Source organism: Corylus avellana, chromosome ca6, assembly GCF_901000735.1.
Source record: "Corylus avellana chromosome ca6, CavTom2PMs-1.0".
Taxonomy (NCBI): Eukaryota; Viridiplantae; Streptophyta; class Magnoliopsida; order Fagales; family Betulaceae; genus Corylus; species Corylus avellana.
In genome coordinates this window covers 24,506,726-24,529,863 of record NC_081546.1, presented here as the reverse complement: position 1 = coordinate 24,529,863, position 23,138 = coordinate 24,506,726, and the positions used below count along the sequence as shown (strand labels likewise).

General features: G+C 37.2%; 2 protein-coding genes across 2 annotated transcripts; one reads left to right on the top strand and one right to left on the bottom strand.

Annotated features, from left to right (window-relative positions):
* The first annotated feature begins 1,579 nt into the window (after positions 1-1,579).
* Positions 1,580-4,440, top strand: LOC132185428 (uncharacterized protein At1g24485-like). The gene is made up of 5 exons (XM_059599202.1): positions 1,580-2,015; positions 2,782-3,246; positions 3,388-3,467; positions 3,770-3,852; positions 4,176-4,440. Exons 1-5 carry the CDS (start codon positions 1,580-1,582, stop codon positions 4,438-4,440), a joined length of 1,329 nt encoding a protein of 442 aa, XP_059455185.1.
* A 695-nt stretch (positions 4,441-5,135) lies between these two features.
* LOC132184070 (uncharacterized) lies at positions 5,136-22,118 on the bottom strand. The gene is made up of 10 exons (XM_059597554.1): positions 21,497-22,118; positions 20,031-20,790; positions 16,220-16,838; positions 15,871-16,042; positions 13,247-13,592; positions 12,075-12,185; positions 10,879-11,230; positions 9,125-9,350; positions 6,680-6,901; positions 5,136-5,476 (listed from the first exon to the last, which is right to left on the bottom strand). Exons 1-10 carry the CDS (start codon positions 22,060-22,062, stop codon positions 5,323-5,325), a joined length of 3,528 nt encoding a protein of 1,175 aa, XP_059453537.1. The 5' UTR covers positions 22,063-22,118; the 3' UTR covers positions 5,136-5,322.
* Between the last annotated feature and the right edge of the window lie 1,020 nt (positions 22,119-23,138).

Here is a 23,138-nt window from a genome sequence, read left to right as displayed (position 1 = left end):
AAAATTATAGGGATGAGTAAATCTAATTATTTAATTAATATTTTAATAGAATCGTTCTTTCTCTTTTTAAGTTTTTTTATTAATATTTTTGTTTCAATTTTTTTTTTTTTTTTTTTTTAAAAAAAAAAGCTTTAACAAACAAAGCTTTGAGTCATTCATATAGATTAGCATTTAAAAGAATCATGCAAATAACTTACGTGCTACCATTAACAATAAATTAAAGATAAGAAAGTCAAGGCATTTGATTTGATGTATGCTATGACTATCACCTTCATCAAAGCCCTCTCTCCCTAATAAATTAAAAAACGTTGGTTTCCATATATAATTCTATTAAACTAATTATTCCTTTTTTTCTTATTTACAAAAAAAAAAAAAATCTTTTTTTAATTACAAGAAATATACAATGACAGCTGTCACTCGAAATACCTGCATAAGCCAATCAAGAAAAGTTTCGTAATGTTATTGACCATTAAAATCTCTTCTTTGATTAGTGAGGCCCAACAAGTGAAATATTTAATTAAAATGAAAGGTGAATTAATAGAGACAAAGTCTAAACTCATGACATTTGACTCTAATACCATGATAAATCATTATTCATCTTAAAAGTTTAAGCTGATATGAATGAATGAATTTAATGTTTACATTACAAATGACTCTTATTTAGAAGAATTGGGGTCGGTAAAAATAATACAAGTATGGTAGATGGAGACAATATCAATCAAATCTGATTTCCTAAAGGGTGAGGGAGTCTCTTTGGAACAATCTTTCTTCCGGTGCTTTTGCTTTTAGAAAGAAAAAAAAATGTTAAATCATCAGGTATTCCAAAGTCTTCTACAATCTTCGATGGAAAAAAAAAAATGTTTATAGAAAGTTTTAATTTACCAAAAAAGAAGAAGAAGAGGAGGAAATAAAGGACAAAGTTTACCTCCAAATTGGATTGGATAAATTTCCTCCAATCTAGTCTATAAAAGTGACATGTGTTCATTTTTTTAATAAGATGTAAGATGCACATGAGTTCTTAATAAAATTTATTTCAACTTTATTCCTGCTATGAAAAAAAATGTGCATCTCACATGTTCATGGGACACATATCACTTTTATAAAATAGGTTAAAAGAAATTCCTCCAACCCAGTTTGAAAGAAAACTTTGTCCGAAAATCAATTGTCTAGAAGCATCACAACAATGAGCAGAAATACATTCATCCAATAAAAACAACAACAGCTATAATGGAATCTTTTCCCATTGTTCTCGTGGGTTGTCGTTTAATGAAGTTCCAAGACAGAAGGGAGCGTGTAACGTGTAGTAATTGAAAGGGAAATGCTTCAACCACCACAACAAAGTCAAAGTGGAAGCCTCATATAAATGCAACTCAAATTCCAACCCTCTACACATCTACTCTCTTCAACACACCTTCAACACTAACCATGACTGCATATCTTATGTTACTCCCTCTGCTCACCATCTCGGTAGCATCACTCATAAAGTTCAGTTTCGCCGTGTTCGTGCAGAGGATCCAACTCTTCTCTCGATGGAAATTCGATCCAATGGACGGGAGACGCCGATTACGTCACCAATGGCATGCCCCAAGCGGTTGATTCCTACTACACCGCCGGCACGGTGATGGACACTCTAAGAGTATTTCCAACCCTGAAGAAAAACTGCTACACCATCAACAATCTGAACAATGGGGAACGAATTCTCCTGCGTGCAAGCTTCTTCTATGGAAACTATGATGGAAAACACTTTGCTCCAACCTTTGATCTTCTGTTAGATGGCAACCTGTGGGGGAAGGTGAATTTGTCGATATATTCAGAAGATACAATCCTTTATAGGGAGTATATTTATGATGTGAATGGAAATTCTACTTCCTTATGCCTTGCTCAAACGCTGCCTGACCAGCTGCCACTCATATCTGCGCTCGAGCTGCGCAGCTTGGGTTCCAAAATGTATAGGCATGCTGGTTCCAATCATGTTTTGAGCACGACTGCTAGATTTGCGCTAGGTTCACCCAAAGGTATTCTATCTTCCTGTCTGTTTGGTTTAACGGTTTCAAACGTTTGAGTTAAAAATAATAATAATAATAAAATAGCAATTTTAAAAATTGGTAATACTATTTATTAGACTGTTATAAAATTACTATATACCTAAAATGTTGTGGCAATGAAAATTAGCCACTGTTTTTTTTTAAAAAAAAAAAAAAAAAACTAGTGCTATCAAAATGCTGATTTTTACTGTGATATGACAGTTGTATAGTAATTTACTACTTTTCACACTCATTTTATATTGACTGACATGAGAAGCCACTTAAAATATGTTACATCAGCGGGTGTGAAGAGTAGCATTATTCATTTTAAAAACGCAATTAAGCATTCAATAAGTCGCAGTTTGGCCTTTAGTTCAAAATTCAAAAAATGAACCCTCTTACCTCCTATTTCAAAATATGGATTTTTTCCACATCTTCGAACAATTTTTTTTTTCAAATTCACTTTCGAACGGGAGAAAATCACACTTTTAAGCTGCCAAACAGCAAGGCAAAACGTACCCCATGTCATTCCCTAGAATACTACAAAAAAGTATATGATATCTACCATTTTTTAGTTTTTTTTTAATTGAATAAGGAGAAAATATGACAAGGGAGTATATTTTTCATTTCTGGTCCGAATGGAAGAGAGAATAGAGGATCCCGTGGGAATGCCTCCAAAAACTTTCGTTTTTTAGTTTAACTGTTGTTGGTTGTACATGCATCTTATGACCTGCTAGGTATCCTACCGATCCTTAAGATCGACTATGGTTTGCTTATGGGGCGACTGGGCCAGAAGAGCAGATCATCACGAGTGCTGCTTCCGCCATTGATGTTAGCACCGCAGAAGATCAACCTCCGAAAGCCGTCGTGCAAAACGCCATCATCGCCACCAGCACCAGGTGGAGACCCGCTTTGTATACCAATCTCCGGGGAGAATTCAGCATCTATATCAACATCTACTTCTCAGAAGTACTGACTCTGTTGAAGACTCCAGATGAGAAAAGATCCATTCAACTTTACATGGACAACAAGCCTATTTTAAACCCCATTGTTCCACCCTTTGGAAGCGTTTTACAGGTTTATCTTGCTAACATAACTGCTTCTCCCAACAATACTTTCACTCTTGGGGCTACCTCCGATTCCTCGCTTCCTCCTCTCATCAATGCTTATGAAGTTTACAAAGTTGGTGATTTCCTGCCTCACAGAACCAATAGGAAAGATGGTACGTAATTGGCTTGGTTTCACTATATATGTTCAACATCTGTCCGTTTTCAATTTTGTTTAAAATCGCATTTTTTGGCCTCCATATGTTAATAACTCTTCTATATCTTCTATATCTCTCTCTGTGTTCCTGCAAATATAGTGAGGTTTAATGGCACTGCAAATGGCTTTCGAGGTCTTAGTAAAATGGAGTGGGGACCCATGTCTTCCTTCACCATACTGGTGGGAATGGATCGAATGCAGCAATAGTACTGCCATGCCTAGAGTAATAGCACTGTACGTTATTGCATCTTTATGATTTGTGACAAGTATTTATTTATTCAGAACGTATAATTCTTCAAAATTTGGATTAAAAAAAAAAAATGCAGGAATCTGAGCGGCTTTGGTCTGTCCGGTTCACTTCCTGACTTTAGTGCCATGGATGCTCTCCAAAGAATGTGAGTGTTAATAGGAAAAGCTATGTAAATGACTGCAGGAAAAGGCTTTATCTCTTTTTCTTTCTTTTAATGTTGTGTTTTTTTTAGTTTAATTGCAGTGATTTGCAGAGTAACAGCTTTGATGGACCTATTCCTAAATTCTTTGGCTCCTTTCCAAATCTAAAACTATTGTAATTCTCATTAAACACACCATATTATTCATATATACTTATACCTTTATCTATATATACATACCTTATTTATTTATTTTTTTAATTTTCTTTTTCAGGAACTTGGCAAACAATAGATTCAACGGATCCATCCCCACCTCCTTATCGAAGAAAAAGAAGTTGAAATTAGTGCAAGTTAAATGGCACTGAAATTTCAATTATTTTGGTAGGCATTGTAACAGTCTCTTGCATTAGAGTATGCCAAACTAATTATAAATTTATTTTTTGCAGACTATTTTTTGTATTATCTTTTATTTATTCATTGTAATTTTGATTATTCTCAGGGTAAATGACAATTGTCTCAATGGAATGGTGTGTGCACTATCGGTTGACGCTCCACCGCCATTGATGACACCACCGCCACAACCGAACGCCCCTTCGTTGTCGCCAACATCTGGGACTGCGCCACCACCCGATCTATTTAACACTCCACCATCGAACCAAGCTTTAACACCCTCTCCCAATGGTAACAAGAAGATTGCTGAGGAGCTCCCAATCATATTGGAAGCCACAATTCAAATATTCCTACTATCTTTGCTCTTCTTTTAGGTGTTTTGGTACACGCATGGGAGCACAAAGTAGCGACAGGGGTTTATTATGTTTTGGCCTTGATCTTTACATTTTTTGGTGTTCTAGAGGTTGTGAAACATTTCCACTCGTGTTTTGATTTTTCATGTTTATGTGTATCCATGCATAACGTGATTTTTTTATTATTGTTTCGAATGAATGAGAAAAGAATAAATAAAAAGGACAAAATATACAGGCAGATTGTCTTGTGAGTTATGGCTGTTGCTGCTCCTGGTCTAATTTTTTTTTTTTTTTTTTTAATTGTGATATTTCCAATTTCCAATTTCCAAAAGAGAAGAGAGGCATATGGGCATGGTTTTAGGGTTCTTGTAACTCTTATGCTATAATCGAAGTCGAACCTCATTGATGTGCTCTAATCTGCATTTTCAATCTTATATCTGAAATCTGAATTGGCATTAAGATATATGAACCAGATCAATGAAATCCCGCTGACCGACGATCTCTAGCTGCACATAACTGTTACTCGCCTTCTTTGCAGATCGTCCTCGTATGTATGTCATTGTGTGGAGAATCCATTATCAGGTTCTTTGAGCTTTTGAAGGATTTTCAATCACATACCATTATCAAGATCAAGCCTTGCTTTCTAAGATACATTAGCCCTGAACTCAATTATCTTTATATCTGCACAACCATCATCATCACCCTTGACCCAGAGAAGCTGCATTATCAAAATTATTTTCAACTTTTGCTGTGCCTTAAGAAATCCGACACCATTGTTGAAATTATCATATACCTCACTATTTGTAATGGTTTTCTTCCACGCCATCCATACTTTGCACATGTTTAATCCATAAAAAGTATCGATTTCATTTGGTGCTGCTATAAGTAGAGTAACAGACAATTTCATGATATGGGCTCATCCTGCAAAAGGATTTCATAAATGTCAGTCCTCAGGTTCAGTTCCTTATCCCGCATGACTTCTTGGAGATCTGACAGATCTTTTGCAGTTAGGATGGAGTTCAGCTTGAGAAAACCATCGAGCCATAGCCTTTTAGACCTGACAATTATACAGAAGAAAAAAAAAAAAACGGTGAAAGACAGAAACACAAGCAACACCATCTTTGAGCTTACGCTGAAGTTCAGAGTAGCATTCAGTTCATAGCATTCATTTATAGGAAAACTAGAAAATTACCCACTACATAAGTCTAAGCAATATAATCCAGCAATTTACGTATTATTAAGGTTGAGGACCGGTGTTTGTTTGGGATTGGTGCATCAAAACACTTAACATGAGAGGATGCACCAGGGCAAGCCCTAATTTGGCCAAAATTTCAACTGCAAGGAAATATCTTAGATTGCGTTTGTTTCGCCATAAAATAGTTCTTAGAAAATGTTTTAAATCAAAAATATTTTCAGGAATATTGTTGATTTTCCATTAATTGGTACGAAAAATATGTCACTGCAATTAAAAACCAACCAAAAACTATTCACAATTATTTTCTCTGCCAACTTTTAAAAAAAATACCCCAGTCGTTGAGAGGCAGCAAAACAGGGGGTACATGGGCAATCATGCAGGGTTGGTGGGTCACAACAAAGCAGGGAGATGGCAGGCAACAATAGAAAACAGGTAGTACCTAGGTAAGGGGGCGGCTAGGTTTCTTTATGCATTCGGGAGAAAAGTTGGAATAGGGTAAGGGGATGGCAGCCAAGAGGCAAAGAGGGATGGCATTGGTGGGAGGGGCAACTGGAGCAGCAATTTAGGGAGACGAGCTTCAAAAAAAAAGGCTTACGGCATTAATGAGGCGTACGCCGTTTTCCTCCTTATTGTAGCAATTTTGTTGTTAGATTTGGAAATCATTTTCCGTTGAGCAATATTTTTCATACGCACCAAACATTGGAAAATGGAAAAAATGTTTTACATCAAAACAAACGCAGCCCTAGTGTAACCACGTTTTCCATGTCTTTGACCCACAACGACAAATACTGAAAGTAGAAGTGTCATGAAACTCACGCGAGAACAAAAAAAAAAAAAAAAAAAAAAGATATTTATCTAAGATAAATATCTGAGATATACAAGAAGGAACCTAACCTGGTTTGAACTCTAGCATACTCTTTTTAACTTAATTATGAAAAAAAAAAAAAAGGAAAAACAAAACAAAAATATATTATACAAAGCAAAACGAAAAGGAATATCAGAACAAAACAAATAAGTTTTTTCTTTAGGCAGGAAAAGACCAATATGAACTCATATAAGCCTTACCAAGGACAGGCATGGATAGCTCGGAAGAAAATTCGCCTGGCTGCAGAAGGATTGTGGGCTATGTTAATCTCATAAGCAATATAGTAACGCCAAAGTACAACCGAGTTACGCAAATTATCATTTGCCAATGCCCTTTCAAACAATCCATGGATACGATGCTGAGAACTTCCTCTACTCATCTCAAACGACAGGGCGAAAATCCAAACAATCACAGATGGTTTCCTGAGAATATTGGATCAAGCAAAATTTATGGAACAATCATGATCATGTACCTGCCATTGTAAAGCAAACAAAAAAAAAACTGACATGCAACATGCATACAACTCAAATGTGAATTAAATGCAATTGTTATTTTCTAAAGCTTCCACTTTACCAATGGACTGGGAAATAAATAATAATTGCAAGACCTATTCCTTCCATCATCCATAGAGCCCATATCTAAAAATACATACATTAAATAAAAATGAATACAACACAATCTCCCGATCCCAAAAATCATGCTACAAAATGGGATATCTTTCCATCAAGGCACCTTAAAGTAAGAAAAACCTAAAAAATTTTGTTCTCGGCAGGTCTACATGTATGACTTCGTCTAATGCTCAATACTTAAAAGACGGGATAAGGATCTAAAATATGGTACGAGTACTTGGATACAGCGCACATAAAATAGTAGAAAGATTTAGGTAATTGGCTAATGTTTGAACTTTTTTACCAAATAAAAATTAAGATTTAGGTGGCTCATCCAAAAAATTAAGATTTAGGTGATTCCTTCACTTATTTAAGTCAAATGACATGAATGAAAATTTGAAATGCATACAGTGCTTAACAAAAAAAAAATAATGAAACCAAAAAAAAAGGAGAAAAAAATGGGCTCCAGCTGTCTTGAAGATTATAGATAGATTGAAATTTCAGCCGACTTCCTTATCACTTGGTTTAGCATTGGGCCAACCCTCTCAGTCCTAACTTAATGGAATTACAACCCAATACCCCAAGCTCCATGCGTCTACCTCCGTTGCTGCCACCTAACTCAAGGTATGGTCTCTAACCAAGAAAAGAAATAGGATTTAGGATGTGACCCAATATTGACCACTTCCTTTGTCACCAATAAATAACAAAAAGAAAAAAGATCCCTTTTGAAGGCACATGCTGCATTACAAGCAGCTTGATATCAGTGATCAAATGCAGAAGAGAAGAAAAGAGAAGCATGAGTTATAAATGCAGCAATGTGGGATCAATATATTGATCTGGGTGTTTTCTGCAAGAAAAGTGATGCAACTGGGGGAATAGCAGATGACCTGAGAAGGCCGTGAAGTAAGTTTAAGATCTCATTTCTAGTGGGAGTTATGATGATGAGGGTTTTCAAGATGGAGAGCAACGAATTTCCATAAGTCCAGTGGCATCCATGCAAACATGATTCTTTTCTTTATTTTCTGAGCCTTTTCCTTTTGGGTCTTGTTTTGTTGGTTTTTATTTCTTCAAATTGGGAGATGGTCATGTCTGATAACCTAGCTGCTGTTGTACTCAAGTTCCATACCAGCATCCTTTTCGGGAACCACTAGTTACTGTACCGAATTCACGCAATAGAGCCCTCCATGGCTGTAGAAAACATTTTCCATAGGTTCGGTAAAGGTTGCTGCCAGGTGCCCCCAACCCCCCCACCCCCCCTCTTCCACATCAAATTTGTGTCAACCAATATGGAATTTAAAACTAGGATTATGTCCGGCTTCCACTAAATGGGTGATTGATTCTATAAATGAGAAATATAATCACCTATTTCACATGATGGGTCCCCATGAAAATCTATTCACTAGTGATGTTCTGAAATAGGGGGACACTCATGCTAATTTTTTTAATCATTAGGAATGTTTAGAGATTTTCACTTCCATAACAGGGAGAAGCTTTTGATTGTATATCTCCCCCAGGAAAATGCTGTTGATTATATCCTGGGCGCCTCTTATGCTTCAAGCAGTTTCAAACAAAAGTTTTTGTGGCTCGTGGTAGGCCAGGTCAGTACGGTCCCTTTGCGGGCTTACCTGGGGTAATTGCAGCATGAAGGGAGCCCAGATCGATACAGGCCTTTGTCATGCCATTCCAGTCCATAAGGACCAACCAAGTAAATATCATTCAAAATTGGCTTTTGGGGGCTCTGGGTTGTAGACTTTTGGGTAGCAACAGATTCAAGCTAAGAAGTTGGAGGCTTGGAGCTTCTTCTTCTTCTTCTTTTTTTTTTTTTTAGAAGTAGTTTTTTGTCCCCAAGTGAAGGGAGAAGGGGACATTCAAACTAGTGTCCACCAGTTCATCAAACGTAGTCCCCAACTAACTGATTGGATCTTTGAACTCTTTACATAAACTACTTTTTCATAAATTCGGAAATATCTACCATTAAATTAGGAAATTAAAAACTATGATTTAACAATCAGAGACACAAATGGAAGAAGATCTTACTTGTGGCAGAAGTCATCAAACATCCACCGCAGGTTATTCGATGTTGTGTAAAGATGGCCAATCTCCACTAAAGCTTTAAAAAGTTCTGGGCTGTAAGGATATATTTGCAGCCCCCGAGAGATGGACTCCCAGATTTTTGATAGGCTAAATTGCTTCTGATGTCTCTGAAGCATCCTCACATAATAGTTGAACAAATACTCAAGTTGATAGCTATGGCTTCTTCTCTCTGTTAGTTTGCAACATCCGGTTAGTCATTGCAAAGCAACAAATTTAACATCATAAATTGAACTATACAGGGAAAAAAATGTTCTAGATCCTTTGCATGAATAAATTTAATTCCCCCAGTGATAACATCAGTCAATTAAATAACATGACACACAAAAGTGCAATAAAATCAATGCCATTACTTGTGCTCTGTTGTAATATAACAAAATCATAAGACTGATTATTATTTGTGCTCATTTGTAATGGAGGTCCTATTGAATTGAAACTTCTATCTCAACTGTTAATACACGTGACACTTTTTTCCCCATCCACATCGAAATATCAGCATAGATGTACACAATTCCAATTTACTTCGAGAAGAAGTGCATGCATCGCTGTCAGCAATACCGGAGTTTCCGATAACATGGATGAGGGTCCAAGTTGTTCGGGATACCATCTGCAAGAGTAACCAGCAATTTAGGGTTGACTTCGGAAATCTTTCTAGGGGGAGCTGGTGTTGGCTGATAGCCACAGTTATTCGCAGTCCTGATCAAAAGTTGGTCATCACCAATTAGGCCCTCGGTTTTCTGTCTCCCCAGCCCTTTGGGCCTGGGTTTAGAGTTTGCACAACCCATTAAACCCAATTAGGTCTAAAAGGTCTTGTCTCATGGAGGATTTTTTACAATTTTTTTAATGAATAATATGGGGATTTTTTACCTATACGAGTCATTTTGAGCGTTAAGGGTCAATCTTCAACCAAAACTAGGAATTTGAACTTAAATGGGAACATCTACCCTCAAAATAATATATGCATGCAAACTTTTTTAAAGTACAAAAAACATATATATTATTTAGATTTTGCATCTGTGATATTGTGTCCACGTCCTGCATCCTGGAATTTGCAGTAATGGTCCATGGTCCATGCCCCATACCCCATCTGCCCCAAAACGAGTGTTTTCCTTTCCATTTCTTTTTTTTTTTTTAATGGCGAGGAACCCCTCCAAAGTAAGGTCATTTCGTGTACCCACCCCTGTCGGGTAAACCTCAAACCCATGTAAAGCTCCCCCTCCACAAGGATTGGGTAATATTCCAACTTCGTCGGCGGGCTGGCCCCAAGGAATTGTTTGCACCCGAAGGAATTCCAACCTTAGCCCTGATAGAAATGCTATCAAGACCAAGGCCCTTATCACTTGAGCCAACAAAACCTAAGACTTTTGCTTTTCTACGTTATGTCTTACTCATTCATTTGACTTTTATCAAAAGCAAAATAAAAATAATTTCTTTCTTGCCTTATCCATAACCACTTGAGCCAAATCTCAAGCCATGGGTGTGGTGTTAATGCATTAATTGCTAAACCTTAGAGCCCAAACTATGATCACTATTTATAAGGCAGAGGACCTAGAAATTGGCAGAAGCAAATGAAGCAACATATCTAGCTAACTTACCAAAAAAAGAAGCCTGTCTATTTAACGTTGAAAAAACATCTATTAACATGACAGATGAAACAGATGGAAACGGAGGCAACAAAGTGCAAGGTAAATATGAATAACCTGGAAGCACAACCGCAAAAGCTTGATCTAAAACTTCAATACCCGCAGCCCATCCAGTGGCCAACTCCTCAAATAAAGCAGCCGAACATATAAGAGCAACAGATTGATCATCTATAAGACCACGTACCCAAGCAGATCTTACTGTTCTAATTTTTTCTTTAAATCCTTGGTGTGCTCTCAGCAGCTGCAGATTTGATGGTTGACATTTAAATGGACTGTATGTTGCGCCACTTCCTAAGCACGATAAAATGTGCAGTGCACGATATGTTGATTGGCTACTATTGCCAGGATCATTGGCCAGCTCTGCCTCAGCATACCAAAAATACAGAAGAGGAGCATTAGACCGTTGTTCCTGTTCAATTGATTAACATATAGTAAATACAATATCATATTCTGATAGCTCATGCCCCCTACAAATTCAGTCAAAACTAAAAATAAAAAATAAAAATAAAAAAATAAAAAATAAAAATCCATGAAACATATTCAGTTGTCGACTATAATGTTTTAACTTTCAATTCTCCACTGCAACTACAATTAGCACTATTTTAAAAAGGTCTCAACCTAAAATTAAAAAAAAAAAAAAAAATTATCCAGACCAAAAGCAAAAATTAAAAGCAATATTTGAGTTAGAATTCTAGATATGATCTGTTCAGAAGAGCAAATGTACAAAAGCAATAAATAGGACCAAAATGTTTTAGAAATAGACCATTCAACCCATTAAACTGACAAGCTCAAGGACCATTCAACCCATTAAACTGACAAGCTTGTGGACAATTTTTGGCCCTAAGAGCATCTCCAGTAGAGCTTTCAAATGACTCATTAAATTTATATTTAGCTATTTTGAGCATTTTTACTTATCCAGCAGAGCTTTCATATGTGAAAGTCCACTGTAGCACATTGTAAGTTTTCTTTATTATTTTCTCTTCTCTTTCTCTCTCCTCTCTCTCCCTCTCCCTTTGATCCCTCTCGCCCTTCACTGAACGAAGTAGCCTAGTGGGAAATTGGTAGTCAAGTAAAACCTGTCCAAAGCCAGACCTAATTTGCTGCCAATAAATTTGTGCCCACTATTCTCCAACACCCCACCCTAAAAAAAAAGGATAACAAAAATCATTCTTTAGCACCATAAAAGTTCAGCATTTGTTCTTTAGCACAATAAACTAAATTTTGTTTTTTGTAACAAAAATCAGAGACCATACCATTGGTAGCCCTTCAATTAATGAAAGTGCCATGTCAAACACTCTTCTTGCATGATCAAAATTCCCATAAGCAGCTTCTCTTTGTGCGTAAACTCCACACAGCAATACATCCTTCAACCAAAAAAAACAGACATCAAAAATTATTCTCACTCACATAGACTATAAATACTTAAAAACCAAACAATGAACAACATTAAACGCTGCAGGGCATGAAACATCAACAAGATTGTCCCTTTAGATCAGATCACTGAGCAATTGGTTTCAATTAAGATTTAGCCCCCTTCATTTTGACTTCCCCACCTTTAACAAAAGGCAAACAGAAAGAGAATAGCAGTAAGCAGCCATCCCTCTCAAGGATCCAAGCTTACACAGTTCTTGTAGCTGTCTTGGATGCATATTTAAGGATATGAAGTAACACTACCCAAATTAAATAATGCCTCCTATATTACAATGCTTGGACGACAACCATAAGCATGATTATGATACATCTCAAATATCTTTTCTTTTTAGGGGGTGGGATGAGAAGTGTTTGGTTAGATTCTTATTTCTCTGAACATCAACTTTATAACATAGTAAGACATGTTAACCAGTGAACCACGTATGACAGTAGTTTCACCACAATCTAATTTTTCTAGTTCTCAAATAAGCTGCCTGCCTTTTCATTCACATATTAATCTTAGCTTCAGGGGGCTAGCAAAAAGGAAAAAATATTTGAAAAAATCTATTTCCTCTCTTTTTTCCCTTCTTTTTTTTTTTAATTTTTTTTTACATGAAAGGTCATTCTCATAAATATTCAATACAAATTGTATTATGGGATGAAAGACAAAAGAGCGGTCACGTGTGATCACGTGACCACTTCTCCATCCATTTTAACGTCTAACGCTGACGGAGTAGCCTTATTGAAACGAGATAGTAGTTTGACAGATCCAAATGCAACTTTTTGAAGTTTAGTGACGTAAATAAAAATGTGGTGGTAGTTACGGGGCAAAGTGTATTTTCCCCTAATTCAACCCTTTAATACTTTGGTATTTCTGAAGGTTTTGCAGCAAATTTGAAATAGTAAAATATCAGGTCTTTCAATCCAAAAGAAACAAAGCATTTATTTGTTGCTGATGGAAGATATAACGTGCACATGTGAGTAGCCTTAACGGATGAAATATAACAATGAATACCTGTCGATCACTTTTTAATAGACTCTTTGCCAGAGCTCGGCACGGTGTATCAGAGCTGCTGCAAGAATTCATTTTCACAACAGATAGCTCTTCAGCAACTAGAGCAGCTTCTTCCAGGATATAATTACGTGGAAATGCAGTTAAACAAAGTAGTGTAGCATTACGAAGAAATTTCATCATGTCAACCCTCTTAGAGATATCAGTGGTGCTGCCCAAAAGCTCTTCCAAACTGTTCTGTGTTTGGGTTGAAGCATCATGAACCCCTTTCAAAGGTAGTAATATCGAATCTGGCAATGCCTCTAAGCTGAGGATTTTCTCAATCCAACTATAACTGTTTGTGCAAATGCTGGTGGAGGAAAATACTGAATGTCATTGATTTTTTTTTTTTGTTGATAAGTAAAATGTCATTGATTTATTAATATATAGATAAGAACATAAAGGAAACAAAATACTGATTTCTTTTCAGTTGCATACATAATATGGACATTACAAAAACCTAGGTAAGTCTCACATTCAGCCATCAGTAAGAAACTCAAATTTCAATTTTCATTGTTTTAAAGGTATTTGAGCTCGCAGCCAGTAGGTTTTAAATCTACGACCTCACCCTCCACCCCCATTCCTATACAAGATGTCATTTGGAGTTTTGTTTTTTATCTGGTTATGTAATAGGAGACCGTAGATCATATGAGACACTGTGGCTTGTCTAAGACCAAACAAATTTTATTTTATTTATTACTTTTGGAAAATATGTTGGATTTGCCTGTTTCCTTGTGCTACATGCATTCCTCATGAAATCATGAGCATGTGGACTGAACTATGAACTGTCATGAATGAATTGGATGGGATATGTGGCTGTACTAGAGGACTTGAGGTTTTAGAAGACAACTAGAGCATGTCAATGAAAAATTGGTACTGTTCCCTCCTAATTTGTTTAAAAGGGAGCATCAATTATAAAGCTTTGTTTGGTTTGGTGTAAAACATTTCCAGAAAATGTTTTTCCATATTTTCTTGTATCTGGTGCAACTGACAATTGTTAATTACAGGAAAAACTTGGTATGGTCAACAAAAGACTATGTCCAAAAGGGTATGAAACAGCTTCCACTCTACCATTTTCTGAACCAAACAGGTGCCCCCTCACCACGTTCCCACTCTCACTACTCCACCATGCCGCTACCACCACCAACTCTCTCCCCAAACCCAGCTCCCCAGCACCGCCACCTCCCCCCCACCCTGCCACCACCATCTCCTTCCCCATTACTCTACCGCCACCACCACAACCACCAATGCCTACCAAATTTTTGTAGGTTTTTGTTGGGTTTAACATAGAGCTTGTTGGTACTACCAAATACAACAAAATTAATTTCAAGGTCTCAAACCAGACAATAGAAAACAAAGGTTCTTAGTTTAACCCTATAAGCCATGAAGTTGAAAATTTCTCTCTTCCTTTCATCTCCATTTTCCTTCCTTTCTTTTTATCACTACCTTCTCTTTCATCCTTTCTTTCCTCCCTTGATACATAAACCTTCTTCTCTTTGAGGTTGCTTATAATTTCACAGTTTTGAGCCAAATCCAACTTTCAACAAGCAAGAGAAGCCCCCTCAACACCCTAATTTGATTCTATCACTTTTGAACCAATCTATAGCTATCCTTAACCACAATTCCCCTCTATGGTGCTGATGTTATAATAAACCTCACATCAGTTTAAAGCCTTCCGTTCTCTGGTCAATATAATTTCCATAGGAGGTGATTTTGTTCACCACCTGTACTCTACTTAGGTTCATGACTTATATCTTCTAACCAAGCCTCAAGAGTTTTTCAATAAGAAAATAGCCAAAATATGTGCGAGAAGGGTACAAAGAAATTCATGCCAAAATGTCAAACAATCACATGTTCAAATTCAACAACACATTTTTCGACATAATCACACTACCTTCTGATGATGCCTAGAAATCAACTATTTTGTTGAAGTGAAAATTTAACCTAACAGTCAGGTTGTAGTTTTTCAAACAAGTCAAATGTCATTTTCTAATTTGAAAGATGTAGGGGAGGATAGCCAAAACAGATCTCATGGATACTCTAGAAGTTCCATATAGTCAAAAAAGATTACATCATGAAAAGAACTCTCCAAGAACTACATGACAGGGGAGAAAGATACTCTTTCTGTGTGTCCATAGATGTTTTCTTTCTAATTACAATTATTATTAAACTAATCCAAATGATAAATTTAACTGCACATAACAATAAAACCGGGTCAATCCATTTAAACCATTTAGTTACACAAACCTTGGTTATATATTCTATTTGTTTCACAACAAAATGGAGCTCCTTTATACAGCCACTGACTACCTGTCCCAAGCCAATGTATCATATTTCAGATTGCTTGCTTGATTTGGGTAATTTATGCCATAACAGAAGCAAGTAGTCCATTCCAACATATTTCCAAGAAAAGTTCCCAGCACAGTGACAAGAAGGTTCATAAATTAATTATTTCACATGCAAGACTCAAATTTGTTTCAGACAAGGAAGCAGGAAAAAAGACAAGAAAACGAATGAATACAAATCAAGCAACTCTATGAGCACTAAAAGGATGAGGAAAATAGGTATGATATCTATAGAGAACTAACCATTGAGATACTTTCCCACCAAAGAAATCAATGAAATGGGATACTAGAGATAAACGGGCCTCTCCTGAGCTTAATGAAAACAGGTATTCATTGACATCTTCATACAATATAACTCTCGAAAGTTGTTCATCCGCTTCTCTATCAGGTGTCCCATCGCTACGAGAACCCCCAGCTGTTTCATAATCAAATTCAATTTGCAAAATGTGAATATTTATTTATGAAGAAAAGCAGATACAAATAACTCCAGATCTAATATAAATCTTAGGGAAGCTCAGTTGCATTCAGTCACACAGACAGATACATACACAAAAGCGGGGGAGGGAGGGGTGAGAGAGAGAGAGAGAGAGACCAGATTTCCCGTGGACAGGCATCCATTGATCACGGTCCCTTGATGACTCTTCTTCTGACCATCTAGACCAAGTGGAAGTGTCTTTCACCTCACAGCTAGCCTCAGCTTCAACATCAATGCCTAGTTTTTTTAGTAAAGCTTCAGTTTCATCTTCCTGCTTGGTATCTTCATTCTCAAATTCCTCTTGAAGCTCCTCATCATCCAAGTCATTGTTGGCTGCATTTAATGAATTTATACCACTATCCTTATCCTTGGATAGTGGTTCTGACCAACCTGTCCAACCACCTTTTTCGTCATCAAATGAGGCCTCCTCCTCTTTGACAATCCTTTGCCTATTCTCCTCCTCTTTCTCCAACCATGTGGACCAACCAAGGGCCCCTTCTTCTCCAACTCTTGCACCTTCACCATCCCAAAAGTGCTCAAACAGTCTCCTTTTACTGTGCTCAGTTAGAAGTAAAGGACAAAACAAGCTAAATTCAAGTTCAGCCTGAAATAAAGCAGTAGCCAACTCCTGGTAACCAGCCTGCCACTCAAACCTGCAAAGACTGAGGAATATATCAACAAGACCAAGTTCTAGCTGAATAGTATCTGGAGTAAGTGGCTTTGCAGAATGGTGAACCTGCATTAAACAGAGAATACATAAAAACCCAAAATAAGGTGACCTAACATGTTCTAGGAAATTTTCCAAAAAATATTTAAACCCGTGCCATGAAAAAACATAGAAGAAAAAAAATAATAATACTTAAATCTCAAGTATCTAATTCATAATCTCCTGCATATTGAGAAACCACATCTATATGCCTTTATTTTTTTTTGGCATATAGAAACCACATCTATATGCCACATCTATATGCCTTTATAACTTGAAGAATAAAAAATTATAAATGATTGAATAAAATATAACAGTCCTTCAACACACAAATCCATATGGGAGATGTTTATCAAGCAATGCATGAAATCCTGTATTAAAATATTTTTATTATGAAAGTATCTGTCCACTTTTTAGTAATGAAGATTTGAAGCAGGATCTTAAGGAACTCAGCACGGCAGTGAAGTTTTTTAATGGGTTCTTGTTTGGGTGTCAGTTAGACCCCAAATCAAAATTTGACCACATCATTGAAATTTTTTATATGATCTTTTTTTCTTAAGAGCTTCTTGCTGCCTAAACCAAGTTGAATCATATTATTCAGATGATATCCCAATATCACCTGGTATCGGATCACTCAGATGCCCAGTGTAGGAACAGGTCCATGGTAAGTCAATTACTCAAAAACATTGTGCAATTGAGCCAGTCAATTACTCAGATGCCCAGTGTAGGAATAGGTCCGTGATAGTCATGGATGCTCTTAGTAGGATGCTCTCTCGAGCTATGTTGGGGGTCATTTATCAGGATTATGAGTAGACACCCAAAATGCCGCCCCTGGAAAATATCCCAATTTCTGTTTGCAGATGATACACTTATTATGTGTGAAAGAGACCGTGATCAAATCTATAATTTGGGTCACATTCTCCAATGTTTCAAGTCCATTTCGGGCTTGAAGATCAATCTTCCGAACATCTAAATTAGTCTCAATAAGGGAGGTTCCGCATTAGGAAGTGTTGGCCGGTATTCTAAGTTGCAGTATCTCTTCTCTACCCTCAAAATATTAGGGGCTTCCTCTGGGTGCTTTTTTAAGTCAAAAGCTATTTGAGATGGGGCAGTTGAGAAAATGGGAAAAAGGTTGGCTAGTTGGAAGAAGATGTACTAGTCTCGGGGAGGCCGCCTAACTCTAATATTAAGAGTACGTTATCCGGTTTACCTACGTACTTCTCATCCATTTTCCCTTTACCAACAAGCATTGCAAGGAGATTGGAGCGTCTTTAGAGATACTTTCTTTGGGATGGACCAAGCGGTAACTCTAAGTTTTACCTAGTGAACTAGAAGACTATTTGCTCCCAAGTCCCTAGAGGAGGGTTAGGAGTTTAAATCTCATGTTGTTCAATAAAGCTCTACTTGGTAAATGGCTTTGGAGATTCGAGCAAGAGAGAATTCTCAATGGAGAGATGGGTGATTGTTGATAAATACGGGTCCAAAGAGAAGGATGGTGTTCAACGGCAACTAGAGGGCCTTACAGGGTTTGTCTTTGGAGACATATTAGAAATGGATGGGGGTATTTCTCCAACCTTGTCACATTCATGGTTGGGGATTGATCTCGCATTCGCTTCTGGCATGACGTGTGGTGTGGAGAAGCAGCTCTTAAGTCTTCATTCCCAAACTTTATTTGATAGGTCATGACAAAGAGGCCTTGGTGTTGAATTACTTGGTACCCTCTAGCTCTTCTATTCATTGAAATCCGAGTTTCTTAAAAGCAATTTAGGATTGGGAACTGGAATCTCTTCTTGACCCTTTCCTCAATCTATTATACTCCTCAAAAACCCATATGGGGGGAGGCAAATAGGATGTTGTGAACCCCAGCTAGCAATCACAGTTTCACAAAGTAGAGCTATTATAAAACTTTACATATCGGGAAGCCTTGTCTGTTTCCTTGTGTTTGGAAGGTTAAGGCCCCAACTCGTATTGCTTTCTTTGCTTGGACAAGAACTTTGGGTAAAATCCTCATAGTTGATAATCTTAGAAGGCGGGGTTTCACTCTTGTAAATCTGGTGTTGCCTATCCAAAAAGAACGAGACTGTAAATCACTTTCTCATCCATTGTGAATACACTAGTGGTCCTTAGCACTTGGTTCTCCACTTATTTGGATTTTTGTGGGCTAAGAATAGCAACATCCTAAAGCTGCTCCATTGTTGGAAGACCCAAAGGTGAAGACATCTCAAAGAGGCCATCTGGAAAGTTATTCATGCACTCTTAATGTGGAGCATATGGAGAGAAAAGAATTGGCATCTCTTTGAGAAATGCAAGACCAATGTGTTATGATTAAAATCCTCTTTTTTGATTGCTTTTGGATTGGGATGTAGTCTATGTTCCTAACTTCTCCTCAGCAAATATTTTACATCTTGTTAATTTTTTAGAAGCTAGATGCCTTTAGGGTGATTGTCTCTCTTGTATACTTTTTGTGTACAAGGGCTTTGTCTTTTTCTATCAATAAAGTTATTATTCATCCAAGAAAAAAGTTATTTTTGAACAAATGTATATCTTATAAGATTTCAATCTATGATTTTTTTACTTTTACTTCAAATAAGATAAATTAGATTTAAGTTAATTTTCTGGGTCACCAAAATCTGGAGGTCCAAAATGAAAGTGTTCCATGCATTGGAATGTGCAATCTGACAATCCATAAGGTACTTGCAGATTTACATAAGTTCTGACATCCAAAGGCAAAACCTTCGTAAATTGTTAGGAAGGCAATGTCCCAAAAGTTCAAGCTAGCTTTTTAAAACGTGCCACCTACAATGTATATTAAGCTTCGACCAACCTGAATGAAGAATGGGCCCAACCAGCATGTTGGCCTCACACATGCAAATAGAAGAAGGGAGCAAAGACTTGCATAAAAGACCCCTTGGTCAAACAACATCTCTGATATCATGTTAGGAAACCAATTGTCCCAAAAGCTTAAGACATTGAAAATTGGTCCAACAATATATATCAAGTTTAAACCAGCAGCCATAATATGTGAACAGGTACACCCATTGCATATATGCGTGTGAAAAAACAAAGATTGGAAGTCTGAAAGCTAAACTATCTGCAAGCATCAACAGAAACTACGTATTATTGGCTCTAGTTTTCCAGAAGAGCAAATTTTGGGATATAAAAGATAAGTTCATTTAATACATGTTCAAAGAAAGATAAAAAGGAATACGTTAGAATGAGAACCTGCCTAGAGTGCTGGCTGCATGCAGCAGATAGAGCCTGGATTGCATGTGCGTACATTTTTCTCATGTCTGAAACCTTGAATCTCGAGAACTCCCCTTGAACAACACGCAGGAACTCTCTCCACAGCTTGTAACTACCTGAATGATGCATGAGTATCTTTTCCCATCTACCAAGCAAAAGATCAGTGCTGTCTCTGCTATGATACGCCTTCAGAAGACAAAGCAACAAATCTTCATTATCTGGGTTAAGCTCAGCCGCCTTCTCCAATATGCTAATCTTCTTTTCAAGAGTCTGCAAGCGAGCACCTTTCTGGGGTTGCATACCCGCAACCTTGTCCTGGAACTCTGCAAAAGCCAACCAGGCCTTTTCATTATGTGGTTGCTCCCTTGTCAGTTTGTTGAATTCCCGTGTTTTGCGTAGAACTTCATCTTCCCAAGATTCTTCAATCATTGAAGTTCCTGAGACAGAACTACCATCAACACCCCCATCGAAGGTTTGAATATCAGATAAAGGAATGAACTCATCTGCTGTGGACTTTTGAGGTGCAACAAGATGTACACGCTTCAAGTTTTTATGCCGCTCCAAAGCTGTATACTTTGCAGACCAATAACGACCAGCAGATACTAGTTTACTATCCAATGCATCAACATCACCATCTCTATCAAACACTGAACCCCTCTGGTTCCACCGGTATGAACTTTGAAAATCACGCCCAGATAGCTTCAAAGGATTATAAGGTTTGTAGCGGGGAATATCCATTCTGCATTGTAGTCAGCCAGATTGTGAACTTTAAGCCTTCAGCTTCTAAACAATAACATCAAAGTGCAGCATTTGTTTTCTTAGAGGAAGGGGAAAAAAAGGGAAACGAAACAAAATAAGAAGTTTGAATCTAAGATTCCTCATCATTACTTGATACTGGAGAGTGGAGAAAAGAAACAACTCCACTTAACCAAGGCTATTACATTTACTAGGCTTCGGTGAGGTGATCTTTCAACAGGCTATAAAATGTTGGTTCTTTTCTCAAATCAAACACTGAACAGCTACATTACTAAATGCACTGAAAAAAATTATATTCTAAAACCAAATATGCTACCAAATGCACTGAAATGATCAAGTGTTGAATTTTTTTGTTCTCAGCATTCAAGGAGGTTATCGACAGCCCTTAGTTTCCCGCTTCTTCCCCGGTACTCTTACTAAATAGACTATGTTAAGAAAATCCATAGTATTCAAAGGAAATGAATCAGCAAACATTTCAAGATTGGACCACATGTCTTAGCTGAGGCAAAATATCTAGTTCCAGGAAATTATCATAAGATAAAACGTTAATTTTCCCTCCCTAATCAGCTTTCCCGGCAACCAAACAGACTCTCAAGCAATAAAAACAAAATTACAATCCCAAAAACTAAAAACAAGAGCTAAAACCAGCAAATTCTACGAAAATGTGCAGCGAAATCAGTGGTGCTTACTTGTAAAGGCACCCGAAAGCCAAGTTATCAGGATCGCCGCGCGAGTCGAAGTAATAATCTTTGGAAGGCTTGGTTTCTGAACCCGCCCAAGCTCGAACATCGGACTTTCTCGCCTGGTGGTAATCGTCGAGCCCTCCTCTCTCTCTGGACTTCTTCCTCTTCCGCTTCTTCTTCCTCTTCGTCTTATCGCTTCTTTCCTTCCTTGAGGCTCGGTCGGATTCCGAGGAAGATTCGAGAAGCTCATAGGAAGGCGGAGCCTTTGATTTGATCCGTTCCTCTTGCGGCTCTTCTTCTTGTTCTGAGTCTGTTTCGGGTAGCGGTGGGCTGGAGAGTGCGGTGGGGTTTAGGTTGGAAACAGCGTCGCCGATGAGGGCGAGGTCCGCGGTGAAGCTGGAGTTGCTGAGCCATTGAGGGAGACTGGGGCGCTGAGGCTGAGAGCGAGAAGCGTCTGAAGCGGGAAAAAGAGGGAAGAGAGAGGGTTTTGGTTGTTGTAGCTCTTCTTCTTCTTCTGGTGGTGGTGCTGCTGCTGCTGCTGCTGCCGCCACCCCAGGTTTCTCCTCCTCCATTGCAAATCCAAATGTGGCCAAAGTGCAGCCAGTGAGTGTGCGGGTTTATACGAACATGTTGCTTTCAGCACACGCACAATCACTTTAATTGAACCTCGGAAAACTTCACATTAGCCTCTCAACTTTCATTCCATTTAACAAATTTTTTAAACTTTCAAGTCTCTCGTTTTAAACTTCAAAACTTTCAATTGCTCTCAATGTGAAGTTATTCGTTAGATTTTAAATATTACATGACATTTATACCCTTAACTTTTGTATAAAATTTTAACTTTATCCTTAATTCCAAAACGTTTTTTATTTATAAAAAATAAAAAAATTATGGATATTTTAATCTTTTTTTGGTATTTTTAATGGCAAAAATTGACGAAATGGTCCACATTGAGAGCAATTGAAAGTTGAGGGGTCCAAATTAAAAGATTTGAAAGTTTAGAAAAGTTTGTCAAATTGCGTGAAAGTTCAAAGAGTTGAAGTGAAGTTTCCCCTTGAACCTTTTAAGGGCATGTTTAAAATTTACTTTACTATCTATACCCGCATGTTTGATACAAAATTTTAAAAGTTTTCTTTTTTTATTTTTTTACTCTAAAAATTGTTAAAATAGGCTTTTAATAAAAGCTTAAAAATAAAGTTTATGCCAAAAAACGCTTTTTGATTTAGAAGCTTTATTTCTCAAACATGTTCTAAACCTTAAAACCTATTATTAATTGTCTAACCTAAGTAAGAAACTTTAAGACCTTAAAATGATAACTTACTTAGCAGTGGAGGAGCCAGACAATTTATATTTAGGGTGCCGCTAAAATTTTTTTGAGGGTACCGAATGATAACTTGTATAAATAGGAGAGAATAATTTTTTTTTTTCCTTTTTTTTTTTGGAGTACCGTGTTGAACTTGGAAAAAAAATAGCAAAATTTTTTAAAAAAAAAGCTTTGGGGGTGCCATGAAGCATTAAGTGGCTCCGCCACTGTTACTTAGTTGAAGATCACACTTCATTAAGCGAAGATTACTAGTTTGAATCACCCTCCTTCTTTTCCCTCTCCTTATGCGAATATGTCAAAGAAAAGCCTAAAAGAAGTGTTCAA